Source organism: Triticum aestivum, chromosome 3A (assembly GCF_018294505.1).
Source record: "Triticum aestivum cultivar Chinese Spring chromosome 3A, IWGSC CS RefSeq v2.1, whole genome shotgun sequence".
Classification (NCBI taxonomy): domain Eukaryota; kingdom Viridiplantae; phylum Streptophyta; class Magnoliopsida; order Poales; family Poaceae; genus Triticum; species Triticum aestivum.
In genome coordinates, this window is record NC_057800.1 from 525218258 (window position 1) to 525239997 (window position 21740).

The 21740-nt window shown below is 44.4% G+C and overlaps 1 protein-coding gene and 2 non-coding genes across 3 annotated transcripts; all 3 read right to left on the reverse strand.

The window, feature by feature from the left end:
- Positions 1-7342: 7342 nt before the first annotated feature.
- Positions 7343-7415, reverse strand: TRNAK-CUU (transfer RNA lysine (anticodon CUU)). The gene has a single exon. It is a non-coding gene; the product is annotated as a tRNA-Lys (tRNA).
- Positions 7416-7552: 137 nt separating this feature from the next.
- On the reverse strand, positions 7553-17876 carry LOC123062022 (ABC transporter G family member 38). Its single transcript, XM_044485323.1, has 22 exons — positions 17483-17876; positions 17129-17338; positions 16799-17043; positions 16634-16710; positions 16464-16511; positions 14171-14261; positions 13780-14081; positions 13261-13542; positions 12858-13174; positions 12599-12759; positions 12099-12208; positions 11869-12019; positions 11582-11725; positions 11339-11487; positions 10572-10904; positions 9652-9942; positions 9482-9565; positions 9213-9346; positions 8729-8956; positions 8460-8631; positions 8132-8386; positions 7553-8024 (listed from the first exon to the last, which is right to left on the reverse strand). Exons 1-22 carry the CDS (start codon positions 17815-17817, stop codon positions 7755-7757), a joined length of 4389 nt encoding a protein of 1462 aa, XP_044341258.1. The 5' UTR covers positions 17818-17876; the 3' UTR covers positions 7553-7754.
- Positions 17877-19322: 1446 nt separating this feature from the next.
- On the reverse strand, positions 19323-19395 carry TRNAF-GAA (transfer RNA phenylalanine (anticodon GAA)). The gene has a single exon. It is a non-coding gene; the product is annotated as a tRNA-Phe (tRNA).
- Positions 19396-21740: the final 2345 nt, after the last annotated feature.

Sequence of the window (21740 nt, forward strand, 5' to 3'; positions counted from 1 at the left end):
CTCTCTCCCCTCAGGCCCACTAAGGCCCAATACTTCCCCGAGGGGTTCCGGTAACCCTTCCGACACTCCGGTTTTCTCCGAAATCACCCGAATCACTTCCGTGTCCGAATATAGCCGTCCAATATATCGATCTTTATGTCTCGACCATTTAGAGACTCCTCGTCATGTCCGTGATCATATCCGGGACTCCGAACAACCTTCGGTACATCAAAATATATAAACTCATAATGAAACTGTCATCGTAACGTTAAGCGTGCGGACCCTACGGGTTCGAGAACAATGTAGACATGACCGAGACACGTCTCCGGTCAATAACCAATAGCGGAACCTGGATGCTCATATTGGCTCCTACATATTCTACGAAGATCTTTTATCGGTCAGACCGCATAACAACATACGTTGTTCCCTTTGTCATCGGTATGCTACTTGCCCGAGATTCGATCGTCGGTATCTCAATACCTAGTTCAATCTCGTTACCGGCAAGTCTCTTTACTCGTTCCGTAATACATCATCCTGCAACTAACTCATTAGTTGCAATGCTTGCAAGGATTAAGTGATGTGCATTACCGAGAGGGCCCAGAGATACCTCTCCGACAATCGGAGTGACAAATCCTAATCTCGAAATACGCCAACCCAACAAGTACCTTCGGAGACACCTGTAGAGCACCTTTATAATCGCCCAGTTACGTTGTGATGTTTGGTGGCACACAAAGTGTTCCTCCGGTAAAGGGGAGTTGCATAATCTCATAGTCATAGGAACATGTATAAGTCATGAAGAAAGCAACAGCAACAAACTAAACGATCAAGTTCTATGCTAACGGAATGGGTCAAGTCAATCACATCATTCTCCTAATGATGTGATCCCGTTAATCAAATGACAACTCATGTCTATGGTTAGGAAACATAACCATCTTTGATCAACGAGCTAGTCAAGTAGAGGCATACTAGTGACACTCTGTTTGTCTATGTATTCACACATGTATTATGTTTCCGGTTAATACAATTATAGCATGAATAATAAACATTTATCATGATATAAGGAAATAAATAATAACTTTATTATTGCCTCTAGGGCATATTTCCTTCACCCCCTGCCCCCGTATATAAAGGAGCAAGGGGGGCGGCCAGCCCTCTATGGCGCGCCAGGAGGAGGAGTCCTCCTCCTAGTAGGAGTAGGACTCCCCTCTTTCCTGCTCCTACTAAGAGGGGGAAAGGAAGGGGAGAGGGAGAAGGAAAGGGGGCGCCTACCCCCTCTCCTAGTCCAATTCGGACCAGAGGGGAAGGGACGCGCGGCCTGCCGTAGGCCAGCCCTCTCTCTCTCTCTCTCCACTAAGGCCCATAAGGCCCATTATTTCTCCCAGGGGGGTCTGGTAACCCTCCGGCACTCCGGTTTTCTCCGAAATCACCTGGAACACTTCCGGTGTTCGAATATAGTCGTGCAATATATCGATTTTTACGTCTCGACCATTTCAAGACTACTCATCATGTCCGTGATCATATCCGGGACTCCGAACTACCTTCGATACATCAAAACACAAAAACTCATTATACCGACCATCACCGGACTTTAAGTGTGTGGACCCTGCGGGTTCGAGAACTATGTAGACATGACCGAGACACGTCTCTGGTCAATAACTAATAGCAGAACCTGGATGTTCATATTGGCTCCCACATATTCTACTAAGATCTTTATCGGTCAAACCGCATAATAGCATACGTTGTTCCCTTTGTCATCGGTATGTTACTTGCCCGAGATTCGATCGTTGGTATCTCAATACCTAGTTCAATCTCGTTACCGACAAGTCTCTTTACTTGTTCTGTAATGCACCATCCCGCAACTAACTCATTAGTTACAATGCTTGCAAGGCTTATAGTGATGTGCATTACCGAGTGGGCCCAGAGATACCTCTCCGACAATTGGAGTGACAAATCCTAATCTTGATCTATGTTAACTCAACAAGTACCATCAGAGACACCTGTAGAGAACCTTTATAATCACTCAGTTATGTTGTGATGTTTGGTAGCACACAAAGTGTTCCTCTGGTAATCGGGAGTTACATAATCTTATAGTCATAGGAACATGTATAAGTCATGAAGAAAGCAATATCAGTAAACTAAAACGATCAAGTGCTAAGCTGACGAAATGGGTCAAGTCAATCACATCATTCTCCTAATGATGTGATCCCGTTTATCAAATGACAACTCATGTCTATGGTTAGGAAACATCACCATCTTTGATCAACGATCTAGTCAAGTAGAGGCATACTAGTGACACTCTGTTTGTCTATGTATTCGACATGTATCATGTTTCTGGTTAATACAATTCTAGCATGAATAATAAACATTTATCATGATATAAGGAAATACATAATAACTTTATTATTGCCTCTAGGGCATATTTCCTTCAATTTATACGAGCATAGGAATGATGATGTCACCAAGCAAGAGGCCACCAACCCAACATCGTCGTACCATGCCCCCACCCAGGTCGTAGGGAGGGTGATGCGAGCACAAACTAGAGGAGAACATGAGGGTGATGCAAGCACCGATGACTAAACCAAACGACCGGCATCCTGGGGGATGAGGTAGCGACCAACTGAACAATCAACAACCTATGGGTCGTAGACGCGATGCAAGCTACGATTTATCTTATCTCTTGAATGTGTGGTTGCGTAGTCTTCTCCATAGAAAATATTCTGACCCGGGAGCTAATTGTTTGTGAGATAACAACCCAATGAGCATAAGCTGCATCATCTCTGGTTCAATATTTATCTTATCTCTTGCTAGTTGTTATGGTTATTGTTGTTGATTATACTAGGCTTGCACTTTAAAAGTGTTGTTATTGATGTTGTAAATCTCTAGAGGTTCTGGAGAAGAACTCCTCTGTATCCATTATTGATTGTAATGGAAGAAGTAGATTAGTTGGTCATGTGGTTTTTAACTCATCCTCTTGAGTAGGTTTTATGGCATATATCACTTGTGTCAATTGTGCATGTTATTGTACTATTTTGCGCTGCTTATGAGTTGGTTAAAGCTCTTCTCAATAGTTCATCACAAGATGAAAATTAACTAATGCATTGTTGTTGCCTTTTTGCAGTATTTCTCTTATGCTTGAATGATCAAATGTGTCAATTAAAGGCGAGGGGTGAATAGGTGACTACAAATTTTAACTTTCTTAGTTGATTTTAGGGATTTAGGGATTATGAGTTCTCCAAAATGCAACCAAGAGAATCATCATATAAGTCAAAGAACACTAGCAAATTAGATAAACAAGTTAGGTTACCACTAAGCGGGTAACAAAAAACAGGGAACAAATTAATTAATGGGACAAGGACGAAGAAGATGTATCATGAAATTCAAGTCCTTGGGAGGACTATGATCTCCATTGAAGAGGCTTGGAAAACAAAGATATCCAATAGTCACATTGACCTAGGCTTCTTCTCCTTGAGCCTCGGTCACCATGTATCTTGCTCAATCACTACGCATAGTATTAAAACCTCACGGGATAAACTTTCCCAAAACATTGGGGGCACCATGCTCTTTCACTAAGCATGCGTCTCGAGGTGATCACCATCTTCATAAACTTTCCCAAAGCTTTCCCATAACCTTGGAAGGTTCCAAGCACCTCTAGCCTTCTGGGGCTCCCTACAAAACCAAGAGTATTAACCTTTGTGAAAACCTCAATGCAGATTCAAGATTGGCTCCGTGGAATCACAAACCTAGTGTTTCTACTTATTTTCGCTTACTAAAATCAAAGGTTGGTTGGTTGTTGATGAAGGAATGTAAGCTCAAATAGGTCAACAACGGTGGAATGCTCAAGTCTGGTATGCACTCCATTTAGGATAGAAGGGGCGCCTCTTATATGGGGCCCAAAAATATGCCCATTACATAGCCATTCTTGCCTACCCGAAGACCCTGGGGCATCCCGAATATTCGGGTCCATTAGGGAAATACTCCAACCGAACACAAGGATTAATTCAACCCAAACTCGGAGTAGGATTGGAGTTCTAAGTTGTCTTTTCTGGTTACTTCAGTTATTAGGGGTGCATTTTGGGACTTTATCTCGGGCCTTTTTGAAATGCATAGGATTTGTATATGGCAAGAAAAAACATTATTCGTCCTTCAAAATTCATGTTAACAGTACAGTTTCCCTAGTAAATGAAAACAAATAAATAAACGACAAAATATAAAGTTATTGTCTTCTTTTATCCTTTTTGCTTGGAGCCCCCGACCACATTTACTTCAGGCCGATAACTTTTTCATATACTTATGAGTACAATTTCTCCCCTAATCAATCGTCATTATTACCGAGACACACTCAATGGATAAAGGTGTCCTTTCAGTTCTAAAAATTCCTAAAACAATATAATGGTCAATTGTGCTAGGTTTTGTTTGGATAGAAGAACATTCGGTTGGGTTGGATGTGTTGTCCAAATTGTTGGTGGACTTGTCGTGTTCTCAAAATCATGGTGGTGAGAAAATTGTTTGTGGTGAAAAATGTTATTTGACAACTTACATTTTTTAATAATATTTGACAACTTAGCTAGGTGTGTGGGTAAGTAGAAAATATATATAATGTCTTATGAGTTCTAAAGACTTGTTGTTTTGTTATTGGATAACTTACCTTTTTTAGAATATTTGGCAACTTAGTTGTGTGTGTGTGGCTAAGCACAAAATGTATGAAAGGCCTTATAATCTGATCAAATCAACTGCCTCGGCAGCCGTTGGATGGCGCGCAGGACAGCCATGTGTCCCATGGAGGAGAGCCGGGAGAGGATAGATAGAGGGAAATTGCGTGGCTGAGGGGAAAAGGTAGGAGACGAGAAGGGGACCACATCGGGGAAGAAAGGAAAGGATGGCCGCAGTGTGTGGATAAGGGAGAAGAGAAAGATGGGCAACGCATGGGCTTCGGGGGGAGGGAGGCATGGCACACATAGGAAGTGTCTGACGCGGACCGCAACAAGCACCATGTGTGGGCACATGTGTTTGCAACAAGGTCCATGTTTGCAAACCTGGTAATCAATCTGTATTGTGTTGCGCTATGATTAAAATTGGGAAAGATGTGTCCAACACTTGTAAAAAATATTATATCTAATGTACTGAACATGGTTGAAGGGAGAGTGCGCCCCATGGAGGAGAGTCGGGAAAGGATAGAGAGAGAGGAAGTGTGTCCATGGCTGAGGGTAAAAGGTAGGGGACGAGAAGGGTACATGTGATAAGTGACACATGTGTGGCACGAAGCATTCCGGTCCTGACGGTTTTGACAACTAAAGTTGCCATCCGAAAAGAAAAGGCAAACCAAAAAAACTAAACTTGTAAAAAGAAGTTTCTATGCTTGACAACTAAAGTTGTTATCCTCGCGTCCTAAACTTGCCAAAAAAAAACATTCAAAGTTGCCACGTGTTCGTGTCACATGTGTGGCACTTATCGGGGTCCTATATCTAATGTGTGTATCACATATGTCATTGTATATTTTCGATAGTTGTCCGTGATTTTGCAATTTAACTGTTGCGTCTTCTCGACCCGCTGGGTTTCTCTTTATATATACCGACTAATAAAGTGTTGAACGCTTATGCCCATCCACCGTCGCGTCTACCCGCAACCCCCCCCCCCCCCCCCTCCCCGATTACCCCACAGTGCATATCATACATTTTTTAAATAGTCATATCTTTTAAACTGTAACTCTTATTTTAACATATTATATATGAAATTTGATTTTTTTGTAGAATCTGAATATGATGTTATTTTACATGTTAACTATTTTTAAATTGTTATTTATGGAGTTGCCTTAATCAATAATGAACGATCCACCCCTTTTTTGTATCGGTGTAGGTCCAGATTGAAAATGAACACATTAGTAAAATTAGACTGAATACGAAAGAAATCATCTGTAACAATGCATGGACATGTCGGCAAAACCTCACACGGGGAAAAGGAAGGCATATTTCTTATCTTATGTGGAGAAAGAGAGAGACGCCTTAGAATTGATCACATTCAAACGCGTTGTGATTGTGTGAGCATTGAGGCCTTCGTTGGCGAGGGTGCGAGAAGGATAAGCGGCAATACAGATGGGATGCCATGTTTGAATAAATAACATGGACCTACTGAGGTCTTGAATCACGGTTATTGGTTAGGGGCATTTGTTATTTTTCCTCCCGTTATAACGCACAGGCTCTTTGGCTAGTTATTAAAAATTGAATGGGAGCACACAATATCAATTTACTAAGAACTTTGATGACAAGTGAGCCAGATTTTACGCAGAATTTTGATTTGTTGACAGCCACTATGAAGTGTCCCCAGAAAATAGAACAAGTACATACAGAATTTTGATTTGTTGTCGGTCAGTGTGAAGTGTCCCCGAAAATTAGAATTTTGATTTGTTCCCGGTCAGTGTGAAGTGTCCCCGAAAAATAGAACAAGTACATGTGCAAGATGCTCAAGAAAATTCAATGGTTAGGGGCACCTGTTATTTTTCCTCCTGTTACAACGCACGGGCTATTTCGCTAGTTTTTAAAAATTGAATGGGAGCACAGAATATCAATTTAGTAAGAACTTTGACGACAAGTGAGCCAAATTTTACACAAAATGTTGATTTGTTGACAGCAAGTACGAAGTGTCCGCAAAAAATAGAACAACTAGATACAAAATTTTGATTTGTTGCCGGTCAGTTTGAAGTGTCCTCGAAAATTAGAATTTTGGTTTGTTACAGTACAACGCACGGGCTATTTCGCAAGTTATTAAAAATTGAATGGGGGCACAGAATATCAATTTAGTAAGAACTTTGACGACAAATGAGCCAGGTTTTACACAGAATTTTGATTTGTTGACAGCTAGTACGAAGTGTCCCCAAAAAATAGAACAATTACTTTCAAAATTTTGATTTGTTGCCGGTCAGTTTGAAGTGTCCTCGAAAAATAGAATTTTGATTTGTTACAGTACAACACGCGGGCTATTTTGCTAGTTTTTAAAAATTGAATGGGAGCACAGAATACCAATTTAGTAAGAACTTTGACGACAAGTGAGCCAGATTGTACACAGAATTTTGATTTTGTTGACAGCCAGTACGAAGTGTCACCAAAAAATAGAACAAGTACATACAAACTTTTAATTTGATGCCGGTCAATTTAGTAAGAACTTTGACGAGAACTGAGCCAGATTTTACACAGAATTTTGATTTGTTGACAGCCAGTACGAAGTGTCATAAAAAAATAGAACAAGTACATAAAAAAATTTGATTTTGTTGCCGGTCAGTTTGAAGTGTCCTCAAAAATTGGAATTTTGATTTGTTACAGGTTAGTGTGAAGTGTCCCCAAAAAATAGAAAAAGTACATGCAAATTCATTCGCCCACCACGGGGCACGAACCCACGACCACAAGGTTAAGAGCCTTGCGCTCTACCAACTGAGCTAGACGGGCTTTGTGTTTAAACTTTGCGGATAGGTTAAATGGCGTAGAAAGTAGCAATGTTGAAATCCGTTAAGCATCCCACATGACACTGCGGATCATACTAGTGCCACTCACAGTAGTCAGATTCTGGAGCCCAAAATGTTCTTTTATGTTTGACCCTTAACTTTTGCACGGTTTCATTTAAAATATTATCAGATACAAAAAGACTACATGGTCTTGCACAATGCTTCCTTGCTTCAGCTACCCATTCGCACAAACACCAGGGCATAACCATGGGCAGCAAAACTAACACTATAACAAGGGTAGTGCACATGGCAATCTACATGACAAAATGGACGCACATTGTTTCTATCTCTGTTGGAAATTGAACGTCTTTATGCAGTAAGCATATATCATAGCGAAGAAGACAGTGAAGCCAGCCAGCACAACCGCCACGACGCCCATGAAGTCGTTATCATAACCGAAGTAGCTCTTGATGAAAGCTGAGACTTGCTGATCGGGTTGACCAGGCACCTTGATAAGATCTTCCACATCCCCGTACTGTGACACAACAAGCCCGTAAACTGTCCATGCCACCGGGCAAAGCCAATAGTACCAAATCCACCATTTTGGGATTTTCTGAAGTAAAACGGAAGCAAAAGATTAGATGAACCTACAACGACTGCATTGCACAAGGTTCATGTTCTTAAATTAGTTGTAAAGGTAAAAAAGAAGGTGTGGCTCACCGATCTTGCAACGAAGAACCCTGAGAAGAGATTGAAAAAGGAGTAGAATGCAGCGGCAAATATAGAAGCAACTTGACCATTTGGCGATATGGAGACAGTCATCATGCCATAGTAAGTGAAATACAGGAAGGTGAAGAATGAAACATAGAAGAACCAGAAGAACTTTACTAGTGTCCACTCGAAAGACATCATCGGGTAGACGATAAGAGTATAAACCAGAGTCTCAACGAACACATATGGTATCTCCACAACTACCTGAATAGACATATTCAGTGCATTAGTATCAAACAGTTATGCCTTTTCTATTTAACCACTAATGTTTACTGACCTGAGCGAGGGCATAGGGTATAGCTGAGTACATTCCAGCTGCTTGCTCTCTGTAAAATACAGTCCTTTCCACAGCAACAACAGGTTGAACACAGATACAATTCTCGCAGCCAACGAACATGACAGCGGCATACATTGATCCCACAATGACTAAAAGATCACCCGAGCTCCTCCTGCACCAAGTAACAAATAACTGAGCATCCCGTAAATACGCTTTCAAGAAGGATCAATGGTTGTGCACATGATAATAGCTGAGCATTATAAACATACATCTTTAGACCAACCCTCCAGAATATAACCCCCAGCACTAAGGCCGTAACAAATGCAAAGAACATCCTGACGAGGTTGTAATCAGGACTTCTCCAGTAAGTCCACCATTGCTTCCAGAGACAGAATTTAAACTGACCAAAGGAACTCTGTGAGTATTGAGAAGGGAAGTAAAGGTCGCTGGTACCAGGAGGTGGCTTGCTCAGCTCTTTGACTAATGCTTTATTCCGCCTGAAAATATTAATCCACACAAGGAAGTAGTTATAAACGCCTGAAGAGTTCAAGGTGCAGGAAGAAGTTCATTCTTCCGTAAGTTGCGGGATTGAAAGTTCAAACCATAATGGTGTATCACTAATTTACTAGAACAATTTTTAAGTAGTGCATGCTGATGCTGTAATGCTGCCTACGCTTCTTCTAGAAGTTTGTTTCTTTTTAAAAACGTCTCAACCCTATTTACAGGACAAAGTTGAGGGGACACTTCACTTACTGATGCATAGTCGAAGATTTGTAACTTTCGGCAAAATCAATCTTCAGTCGAACTTCTGCTGCTGCAGAGCTTACATCCAACATCCATGTAGCTGGGTTGCACTTCTCTTTGATCTTTGGGACTCCAGGAATTTCCTGATTTGATACATAAAACACAAATATTATGACATGATCTATAGACTTCAAATACAGGAACTCCAAAAAAAAGGTACCCTCATAGTTACAAGGTATATGCATAATGGAGAGTGGTTTGGATATCAGATTGCAGACCTGAAAGTATTCGACAACTTTATGGGAGTTCCTACCCAACGGTCCAGAATATATGACTTGACCTCCTCTTTTCAGTAATAGCAGCTTCCATGGTGAAACCCCAGAAGATTGTCAAGCACCAAAGTTATAAATAGAATATATGAGAAAAAAGTATCCAAAAGATGCATTACCTCATCAAAAGCTTCAAAAATGTCTATACTTGGTTGATGGATGGTGCAGACAACAGTTCTTCCAGTATTGACAGTGTTCCGAACAGTTCTCATGACAATTGCGGCAGCTCTTGCATCAAGACCTGAAGTTGGTTCGTCCATGAAGATAATTGAGGGGTTTGCCACAAGCTCTACAGCAATAGTCAACCTCTTTCTTTGTTCAGTCGACAGACCGTTCACACCAGGGAGACCCACAATAGCATCCTTGAGACCGCTCAGTTCAATTAGTTCCATTACTTCATCCACAAATACCTACAGAAAGAAACAAAAGTTAATCCATCTAAACAGTTAATCAACTTCATTCACCCCACTCAGAAAAAAGGAACTTCACACACAATCTTACTCCAGCAAACACTTCAGTGAGTTGAGTACCATAGTTGCCATACAACTCACTAGGGGTATTAAAAAAGGGTTTTTCATCAACCTGTGGCGACCATGCTATACATTTTTTAATCTAGCACTGTGGCTTGGATCGCGTGGAAGAGGAAACTGAACTAAAAATGCTACAGCCGGTTTTATCCGTGTTTGAATGAACCCGTTTTTAGCACCCCCTACAACTACACAATGGTTTTCACTTTCAGTGAGATTTCAATGAAATTTACTGAATTTCAATGCACACTGCAATATTTACCGTTCGGTCAAAATATTTCAGCAATTTCAGTAGTACACATGAACTCAAATATTTTTCAAAATTTTCAAATATTTGGTTGAATTCAAGTGAATGTTTCGGCCCTTTGGCCGAAATGCAAACCGAAATCACTGAAATTCACTGAATTTTGGTGATTCTGGTTCTTGCTGAAAATTTTCTGAAACTGAAAGTGAAAACCTTGCCAAATGCAACAGTTGGAAAATTGAGGTCGTAATAAGACACAAGAGCGAACCTTCTTCTCTTGATCAGTGACCTCCTTAGGCAGGCGCAGGAAAGCAGAGAAGAGTAGCGACTCTCTGACTGTGATCTGTGGAGAGTGGATGTCATTTTGCTCGCAGTAACCCGACATTCTTGCAAATGTTGCTTGGTTCTTAGGGTAACCAGATATGTAGACTTCCCCTTCAATGTATCCACCAGTCTTCCTCCCAGACAAGACATCCATGAGGGTGGTCTTTCCAGCTCCACTCACACCCATAAGGGCAGTCAAAACCCCAGGGCGAAAAGCGCCAGATATCCCTGACAGCAGCTGAAGCTTATCAGCGGTTACTCCTTGAGTCTTCATCTCCTGACAGATTCGCAGTTTGCAAATGAGATTATATAACAACACTGTGATGCACAACAAATGTGTCATCAAATAACACTCTCAAGTTTGTAAAGATATGTATCCTACATAGTTCATAGGGATGTCATAACAAATATGTTAATTTCATAATTTGCAACCACCAGGTCCTCGCAGAAAATTGCTACGATCATGCATTAGCTGAAAAAAATCCAGGACTGAAAATGGGCTGTTCTAAGAGAACAACATATAACTTGAAGTTCACACTAAAAATGTTTGCCAGCCTAAAAATGATGTATTAAATCAGCGACAATTAATATGGATCGGAGGGAGTACGTAACTATAGCATGATAGGGAAAATCTCATAGTCACAGAACATCAATGGGCAAAGGTACGAGGATGCAGTTTAAGAAAAAGAATAAAGGGACACGCATACATACCGCAGGCATGTCAACATAGTAGTTTATCTCATTGAAAGACATGGAGAGAGGTTCAAACGGAAGAACCATCCCTCTTCCTGGAGCATATCCAACAGACCTATCAGAAGTATTTGGGGAACGGCCACGTAATTGTTCAAGCACCTTATCCACTACAGAATAAGAAACATCGTTAGAACTGGCCAATATAAGAGGCATGTCTTTTTCCGAAGTGTATGTGAGTTTTTTGGGGGGCGGGGAGCTTACATGTGATGATTGAGTTCGGGGATGTAGGTTCTGTTGTTCGAACCGTAGTTCTCTGTGTTATATGTGGCTCCTTCTTTTGCTCAAAGTCATTCTCTGGAAATCCATCAGTTTCTTCAGGCAAGATGGCTTGCGGTTTTCCAATAGCTATGCAAAGTACAAACAACGAATTAATTATCCACACCAAATAACACAGTTGTGTATTTCGAATACACCTATATATTTACGCAGAAAAGAAAGTTGCCAGAATAAGCAAACAATAAAGTTGACAGATGCAAGTCATGACTTACCGTTCAGGTACATGAGCGATAGTGTGAATAGCACATTGAACACAACGGTGAACCCTAGAAGGGCACCTGCTCCAATCCAGTACCACTCCTTGTCAGTGAATACACCTGCATTTTCTAGAACTGCCACTCCCAATGGCCTTCCATCAGCTATCTACTGATACACAAGAAAAAAAGTCAAGTAACATGTTTGTATGAGATAACAGTAGTAAGATGAACATGAGTTAACTTACAGATTGGTCCAGCCACCTCGGAGAATCCATCTCATTGACAGCAAGAGCAATGTATGCATACGTAAGAGGTGAACACCAATAACCCCATACCAGCCATTTTGGAATTGCATCTGTAACAATGAGAAATGGTTGATATTTGAAGTAACATTTGAAATGTCAAAATTAACGGTGATTTATTTCGACTGCTACGTCAAGACTCTATACTGAAAAATGCCAGCTATAAAAAGGTTTAGATAAGTGATTTAGGCCCTTTGAGGTATAAGGTCCCGGTAGTTGTATTTTATTTCAAGAGATAACTTTTCTGATTCATTTGTGAAGAATCTTCATCGATGACAGTAAGTGGCCAAAATGACAGTTCTTGCCTGCGCCTTACATGTATTCCTGTTCAGACACAATCAATAATTTCTGGAGTTGTGTACCAATGGCACCAATTCAACAATGTCCATTATGTTGGCAAGGAGAATGGTAATCTATATGTGATGGTATGCATGGATGATTACCTCTTGGTAGGATGAATCCTCCCATTACAAATATGATCAGAAGGGCAAGAGATCCAGCGGTATTAGTGACGACAACAGTCCTACATAAGCCAGCAACAAGCCTGAACAATCCTCCAGCCGCCTGCTGGATCAAGAATACTATAAGCAGATGTTTGAAGAACCTGCACAATGATGAGCATTGCACTCTTAGGGCCGTAAAGCAAATATTGAGCTCAATAATATTACAATTTTAGTGGACAGAACAATTGAGATGGCCCACCTGCTAGCTTCAGGGGAAAAGCCTATGAGGTAGTAGGTTATTACAACCCAAATTATTGACTCAAGCAAGGCCATAGGGACTTTCAGGAGAACATTTGGAAGTGTAAAATGCCATGGCCGATAGAATAGAAAATCTCTATGTTTGTAGAATACAGGTAGCCTTGCGAGAGTAAGGGTTGCCTCGGCAAAACCATTGAACATGTTAGCTATCATGATAAATATAAGTGCCCCTAGGTAGACTTGGCCATCTTCCTCATTATCTTCATGGAGCGTTGTACGCAAGAAAACCGTTGATGCTACTAGAGCAACTATGATTCCCTTCAAAAGAAAGGAAGACAAAGAATCACATCTATGAATAGATAAGAAAGCACTTCACCATTTAAGGTTATCTTGGATCTAGGTACCTGGACTATTTTGAAAACGTAGATAAATGAGTTTCTCTGCATGAGAAGCCATTCTTTGGAGAACGAGGTCTTGAGAAGCTCTGAAGTTGAAACAGACTGATCGGAGAAAACCAGAGCAGATTTGTGGATTTTTCTCTTGTTGAAAGGAACCGAAAGCTGCTTTTTTAGGCTCTTCCCCATGTGAAATTTCCTGAACTTTAAAACAAATTCAGGTACTGATACATAGTGATAAGGCTTTTCATTCTGTATCCAGTATTGCGCCTGATCTTTCTTTGATGTAACCTGTGAAAAGTTGCATTTGTGAGAAAGGAAAATTGGATGTACTAACTATAAAAAATTGATCGTACCAACTCTTGCATGTAAACTGGATGTGTTAAGGCACATGAAATCGTAAATAAGCTACTAAAGCTCTAGAAATGATGTTTACCGTTAAAAAAAAAGTTTATATAGTCTTCACTACATATACCCATGCTGAATTAGTGAGATCCGTAGTAATTTGGACTTTTTAATGCTACGAACCTCTTGCAAGAAATCAGCAGCTCCTTTCCTCTCGGGGCAGCGGAAGCCGCACCTCTCGAAGAACTCGAGCACGTACTCCCTGGGACCCTGGTAGACGATCTGCCCCTCGGAGAGCAGCATGACGTCGTCGAAGAGGTCGAAGATCTCCGGCGCGGGCTGCAGCAGCGACACCAGCACGGTAGCCTCGCCCAGGTGGACAATCTGCTGGATGCACCTGACGACCTGGTAGGTGGTGGAGCTGTCCAGGCCGGTGGATATCTCGTCCATGAACAGCACCTTGGTCGGGCCGACCAGCATCTCCCCTGCAACCAAATCGATCAATACGACGTCACCAATGGCGAGAAGAATGCAACAGAATCACTGTTAATTGAGGGACGCGCCCAAAAACTACCTGTTGTGAGGCGCTTCTTCTGCCCGCCGGAGATGCCGGTCCGCATGTCGTCGCCGACCATGACGTCGGCGCACATGTCCAGCCCGAGGATCTGCACACACCAGCGGCATCAGGCATGGGGACATCATGGACAATGCGCCGCGGATCGTTGGGAGGTGAGGAGAGAGAGGAAGGCGAGGCCTTCTTGGGTGCGGCAAAGAAGCGAACGCCTTGTCTGCAACTTCCCCCGCCTATCTACTCTATTTTCGGCTGTCTAAAACGATCACCGGAATCAAACAAGTTCCGAACTCCCGATGTGGCGACCCAATCGGCTCCGGCATGGCACCGCCAGTAAAGCTGCCGGCCGCCAGTCCGGCAGCAGGAGACGGTGGCGCGAACGCGTCAAGACATTCGTGCTCTGCTCGAGTAAATTTGACTTTCCACGGTGCTAGTATTGTTTTTCTAGGATCCAGAAGATCTATTATAAAAATTATTCAGAAATGGAAATACAAATCACCCCAAAATTAAAAAAAGAAAGATATCCAGGTCTGACAACTACCGCCAGTAGAACAAGCCATCGAAGCGCCGTTGTTGTTGCTTCCGTACCAGAGCCGACCTGACCTTGTCGATAACAGTCGAGAAGTCTTCGTGCAGGCGCCCCTAAGGATCAGCGCCTCTGGGGCCGTGGCCACCGTCGTTGCACTCTTGAATCGTTTTGAAGAACCTGACAAGGAAACCCTAACCTTGCGGCCTCGAGGAGCAGGATCTATGCCAGAGCTCCATCGAATCCATCTCGATGGATAAACTCGAGGAGGATAAGAACTCGGGAGACTAGCTTGAGGATGAAGCATTGCTATCCACCCGGACGCCACCTCAGGGAGGGCTAAGAATCCTAACCCACCTACTAGCCGGAGCTAGGCACCAGGATTTCCCTCCCCATCACCGGGTTCTGAAACGACGAGCAGAGGGAAGGGGAATCCACAGACCCATCGGCAAAAATCGAGGGGGGGAGGGGACTTTGCCCTAGTGGCCTATTTTGTGCCTGGCCTATCACATTGCTATTATGTACCTAACTTTTTTAAAATAAACACGGTCGCGGTGCTTCTCTAGCCTTTCCCCTACAAAGCTACAATTCTACAAAAAAATCTTTCAAGAGTTAGAGCACACCTACCTTCTCTCGAACATCTAACTGCTCAAAATTTGAAGCGGTACTCGGCAAACTAAGCCTGCTTAAATTTGAGTAGTTCCCACCATTTATCGCTCAACATTCTCTCTCCTCACTATTGCTGGTATTCATGATGCAAACACCAATGCGCCGCCCTAACAACGGCGGGCCGACTGATTTTGCATCTAAATTGTGATGCCGATGTAGTTCCCTACCCGAGCTGGGTACAAACTATGAGGAGCATTCCCATGATCCCGATGCATTTGTCAGCGTGTTGGGACCGAAATTGCAACAGAAGTGTGTGGCAATAGTCACACCAGCTATGTCGAGCTCAGAGGAGGACGGCGACAATGAGGAGCAAGCCGCCGACGAGGTGCAAATCCTCTCATGGGAGGTGACCAAGCATGAGACGAGCACGCTCTAAATTCCACGCCGAGTGCCGACCGCCAAGCGATGCAGGAGCACCTCGCCATTTGAGGTGGCGGTGGAGTTCGAACACGACGACGTAGCGGTGAACCGTGCGACCTCGACGACGATGGAGGGACCGGGACGCGATGTTCGCGAAGCTCGGCGACTCCGACAAGGAACCGATGTCGTGGATTAGGAGGCGCACTCACGAACACGAGGCATCGTGCTTTCGCAAGGATGCGGTCATTGACCTCTCCTCTGATGAGGAGTAGTTTTAGCTTTGATTTTATGTTTAATGAGTGGTAGTTTCAAACTATAAGGTGTATTAGTTTTTTTCAAAGTCAACCATATGCACTTTACCAAATTTTTAGAATGAGGTATCAATATTAACATATCAAACTTGTATGATTATATCTATCATGAAAAGTATTGTCATATCTTTTTATTGTAGATATTGATAATTTATTATATAATCTTGGTCGAACATACATAAGTTTGACTTGAATGAAAACTGATGCACCCTATATTCTAAAACGGAGGGGGTATAATTAAGCACAAGAGTATCTGAATCTAGTTTCAGTTTGTGCTTGAAACGAGCATGTGTGCAAAATTGAGCTTTAGAAGAGTTAAAAATTCAGAGGAAGGGCTAGGCGCAAAGAATTCCTCAAAATTTGAGGTGTTAGGTTGTAGGGTGTCGTTTCAGGAGTCAGAGTATGGGGAAACGCCTAGAGACGTTCTTACCCTGAGAATGTAGTCTGTCTGCAGTGTGCTCCCTTCGACTGAAGTGGCCTGCAGGTCAATACAAGAGAATTAAACTCAACATCAGCAGCAAGATAGACCAAAGTGTTGCATGATAATAGGTCATGAATGGTTCCAGGGTCGAGAGAGTGGGTATATAACTGTATATATACCTTCATGAAGAGGTCAACCTCTGGGTCAGGATAAATCCCCAGCTGCCTCTCCTTCTTGGTCAGCTCCTGGAGCAACTCTGCACGCGAAACATCGTCGATCAGTCTCAAGAACTGCTGGTGCCTGGTGCCACCACGCGCGCGATCGATACAGGACGGACAGCTCACCGTATCTGTGGCCTACCCCCTGGCACCTGGCGGAGAAGTGGAGGGTCTCCTTGACGGTCATCTCGCCGGCGTGGACGTCGTTCTGGCTGATGTACGCCGCCGTCTTCTGCGGCACGAACTCGTCCAGGGCGTAGCCGTTGTACGTCACCTCCCCGCGCACCTTCAGAGTGGGGTCCAACTTGCCGGCCAGCGCCAGCAGAAGCGTCGTCTTGCCTGAAGACGGTGGGCCGAGCAGGAGTGTCATCCTGGAGCGAGGGAAAACATCAATTTGAATTCAGGCCTCATCATCATTGGTTAAAGGAAAAATATGGTCTGTGTGGGAGTAGGTACCTGGACGGCCTTACGACGCCTGAGACGTCCTTGAGAATGTGGAGGGTCTTGGTCTTGGCGAGGCTGACCCCGGCGAGCCCCAGCATGGCGTCCACCGTGTCCAGCGTCGCGTTCGCCAACGTCGGCAGCGCGCGGCTCCCGACGTGGCACTCCGCCTCCACGTTCAGGCTCTTGAACCTCACCTCCGCCGTCGGGATCACGATGCCCGCGCTGCCAAAACCAAAACACGACACGAACAACAATTAATCTCTAAGACGCATGCATGGTCACCACCCCGTGCACTGCACTCGCTCTCCTGCATGCCTTGAAACATCACACGCATATACTAGATGTAGTACATGTTGAGGTACGTACCGATCAATGCGCGCGCGGAGCTTCTTGAGGAAGCGCTCGTTGTCCTCGTCGGCGACCCGGAAGACGCTCTCCACGAAGGCCTGCCGCTGGGGGCCCTCCAGCATGCGCACGTCCACCTCCTCGTGCGCGAACCGCCGGCGCCCGGCCTGGGCCTCGGACCGCAGGATGCCCGTGCGCAGCCGCTCGAACGACGGCAGCCGCTCCAGCGCCGCCCACCGCAGCGCCTCCTCATCGTCGCTCTCCCCTGCCCCGCTCCGCCGCCGGGAGGACCCGCCGGAGAAGTAGACGCTCACGTCCGGGCTCACGCTCTGCAGGCTGCGGCTTATCATCTCCATGGCGCCCGTGCATGCGTGCACTGCCTCGGTCTCGGTTGGCTATCGTCGTTATTACTGCGGGTTCGCGTATATGTAATATGTTGTCGACATGGCACGCATTGACAGACAGCGTAACGCAAACGTACCAAAGCTTGTGCTTAGAAGATGCCGGCTACATCGGCCGGCAGGATTCGTCACCTTTGACGTGGATGGATTGCTCCATTCCCAGCTTGTTTTCGGGACATGGACGGATTAGGATATGCCAGCGTTCTGCAGGACAGCTCCGGTACGTACTGTCACACGCACATTGTGTGGCGTCGTGGAAGGATAGGTGGGGACATGGAGCGCTCGTTCTACACTAGTGGCGGCAGGATTCTTCGACGGGACCAAACCAAACGGGTGCGTGCATGAAAGCCAAATGGTGAAGGGCGGGCATCTTGGTGTCCCAGTCGCATATTGGTGCCACTCTGATTGGAGCTGGGCGTCGGCGTCGCCTCTGAAGCGTTCAATGATTTGGGCAAAAGGTGACATTTCCATTGCCTGGGCTAATTAGGCGACAAAAGGGGCATCAGACGGGCGGATGGAGTAACCTGGATTTATATCCCTCGCCTGGCCGGATGTGGGAGACTGGTTAAGTGCCACTGTAGTCGCTGCCACTTGCTACACATGATTACGATGTTAACTATGCACTGCTGGTAGGTGGATGCGAAAAGGTCCCAGCTGTGGTGAAATGAGAAAAGGTCCCATTTGTGATGAGCTCGGCCTCCTCGATGATAAGGTCCTTGGCTTGGTTGGAGCTAGCGTCGCGTCGGTTTTAATTTCTACCGGCCAGGCCGGACAAAAATGACAACATTGGTGACATAGCTGCCTACGGAAGTGCGGGCCAATACTATAGCTATAGCACCAATTGGTCAAAAGTGCCTTGGCAAATGCACTGACCGCAAAGAAAATCATGCATGAGAGCCAAAGTGTGAGCTTGGCCTCCTCGATGATCAGGTGCTTGGCTGGATTGGAGCTTCATGCATGAGAGCCAAAGTGTGAGCTTGGCCTCCTCGATGATCAGGTGCTTGGCTGGATTGGAGCTAGCATCGGGTTTTCTGCACAAGCGAAGCCGGGACAAATGACAACGTTATGATTCTCGCCGTTCTTCCCTGCAGCGTTATTACTGACATAGCTGCCTACGGATCAAAGGTATAGTATATATACGGGCACCGATTTGGTAAAAAAGGTACCTTGACAAGCGCAACAAAAATAAACATGCGGTGAGCTTGGCTGGATTGGAGCTTCATGCATGAGAGCCAAAGTGTGAGCTTGGCCTCCTCGATGATCAGGTGCTTGGCTGGATTGGAGCTAGCATCGGGTTTTCTGCACAAGCGAAGCCGGGACAAATGACAACGTTATGATTCTCGCCGTTCTTCCCTGCAGCGTTATTACTGACATAGCTGCCTACGGATCAAAGGTATAGTATATATACGGGCACCGATTTGGTAAAAAAGGTACCTTGACAAGCGCAACAAAAATAAACATGCGGTGAGCGTGGATCGAACACGCGACCTTCAGATCTTCAGTCTGACGCTCTCCCAACTGAGCTATCCCCGCTTGATGTTATTTTGTCACCCATAAAGCTCATATTTTTCTCTTAATTTTCGAGATTCGAGTGCTACAGAAAATGGACAGTGTTTGTAGAACTAATGAATTACTCTCAAGGGAAAGCATGAGGATTACACTTACATATATTTGGAATTACTTTGCGTATGACGGAATTTGGTCCAATGTACAAGAGGGCGCTTGTGACGTACAGGGATCGGACAACTTTTGCCGTACATGAAGTAGCCGTCTTTACATGGTATTACATAACCACTCCAATGTAGTATTCTGCTATGGACATTGTATGAAAATTTCAGAAGTGACAACTTTTACAGTGGCAAATGATAATTGTATATTTTTTACATGCATGACATATCAAAGTGCATACTCGTCCGAAACAAAATGCACAAATTGACAAGTTCTCGCATTCATAAATAGAGCATAGATGTTCCAGTACCGAATCACGATCTACACTCTAATACAAAAAAGATGCTACATCTGATTTTAGATTTAAGAGACACAAACACATCTAAAACATATTTGATAGGATAGTCAATCTATAAAAATTCCAAGAACAATAGAAAATGTGCAAACATATGCGGCCAAGATTTCTGTGCTTGATAAAGTATGGAGAAAAACTTGTTCAAAATATTACAAGATTTCTAGTATGCTGATTGAACTTTGGTTGTTTTTAGCATAAGGGGGTGATTTTAGTCTGCTAGAATGTTTGCAGCCTTTTTCAAGTTGGATCAAAAACATCTACAACAGAGCTTTTCTTTCCCCTCTCGCAAGGCGACTAGGGAAATCCTTCCTTTTCTCGATCTTCACCGGCGGGCCAGTGGATTTGTATCCCCTCCGCCTGCCGCTCCAGCGCCCGGTGGCGGGGAGGGAATTTTTGATGCCTCGGATCTGGCTAGTAGATAGTGTTGGGGAACACAGTATTTCAAAAAAATTCCTACGATCACGCAAGATCTATCTAGGAGATGTATAGCAACGACAGGGGAGAGTGTGTCTACGTACCCTTGTAGACAGAAAGCGGGAGCGTTTAATAACACGGTTGATGTAGTCGAATGTCTTTGCGATCCAACCGATCCAAGTACCGAACATACGGCACCTCCACAATCAGCACACGTTCAGCTCGGTGACGTCCCTCGAACTCTTGATCCAGTTGAGGCCGAGGGAGGGTTCCGTCAGCATGACGGCGTGGCGACGATGATGATGAAGTTTACCGGCGCAGGGCTTCGCCTAAGCACTACGAAGATATGACCGAGGTGTGTAACTGTGGAGGGGGGCACCGCACACGGCTAAGAGAAACTTTGGTGTGCCTTTGGGGTGCCCCCGTCCCACGTATATAAAGGGGGGAGGAGAGGTGGCCGGTCCTAGGGGGGCGCGCCATGGGGGGAGTCCTACTTGGACTCCTAGTCCAAGTAGGATTCGCCCCCCCCTTTCCTAGTCCAAGTAGGAGAAGAAGAGAAAGAGGAGAGAAGAGAAGGAAGGAGGGGGGCGCCGCCCCCTCCCCTTGTCCAATTTGGACTGGGCAAGGGGGGGCGCCACCTCTGGCCGGCCCTCTCTCTTCTCCACTAAGGCCCATTGTGTCCCATTAACTTCCGGGGGGGGGGGGGGGGGTAACCCCCGGTACTCTGAAACTTATCTGAAACGACCCGAACCATTCCGGTGTCCGAATGTAGCCTTCCAATATATGAATCTTTATGTCTCGACCATTTCAAGACTCCTCGTAATGTCCGTGATCTCATCCGGGACTCCGAACAAACTTCGGTTCATCAAAACACGAAACTCATAATACAAATCGTCATCGAACGTTAAGCGTGCGGACCCTATGGGTTCGAGATCTATGTAGACATGACCGAGACATATCTCCGGTCAATAACCAATAGAGGAACCTGGATGCTCATATTGGCTCCTACATATTCTACGAAGATCTTTATTGGTCAAACCACATAACAACATACGTTGTTCCCTTTGTCATCGGTATGTTGCTTGCCCGAGATTCGATCGTGGGTATCATCATACATAGTTCAATCTCGTCATCGGCAAGTCTCTTTAGTCGTTCCGTTATGCATCATCCCATGGCTAACTCATTAGACACATTGCTTGCAAGGCTCATAGTGATGTGCATTACCGAGAGGGCCCAGAGATACCTCTCCAATACACGGAGTGACAAATCCTAATCTCGATCTATGCCAACTCAACAAACACCATCGGAGACACCTGTAGAGCATCTTTATAATCACCCAATTACGTTGTGACATTTGATAGCACACTAAGTGTTCCTCCGGTATTCGGGAGTTGCATAATCTCATAGTCATAGGAACATGTATAAGTCATGAATAAAGCAA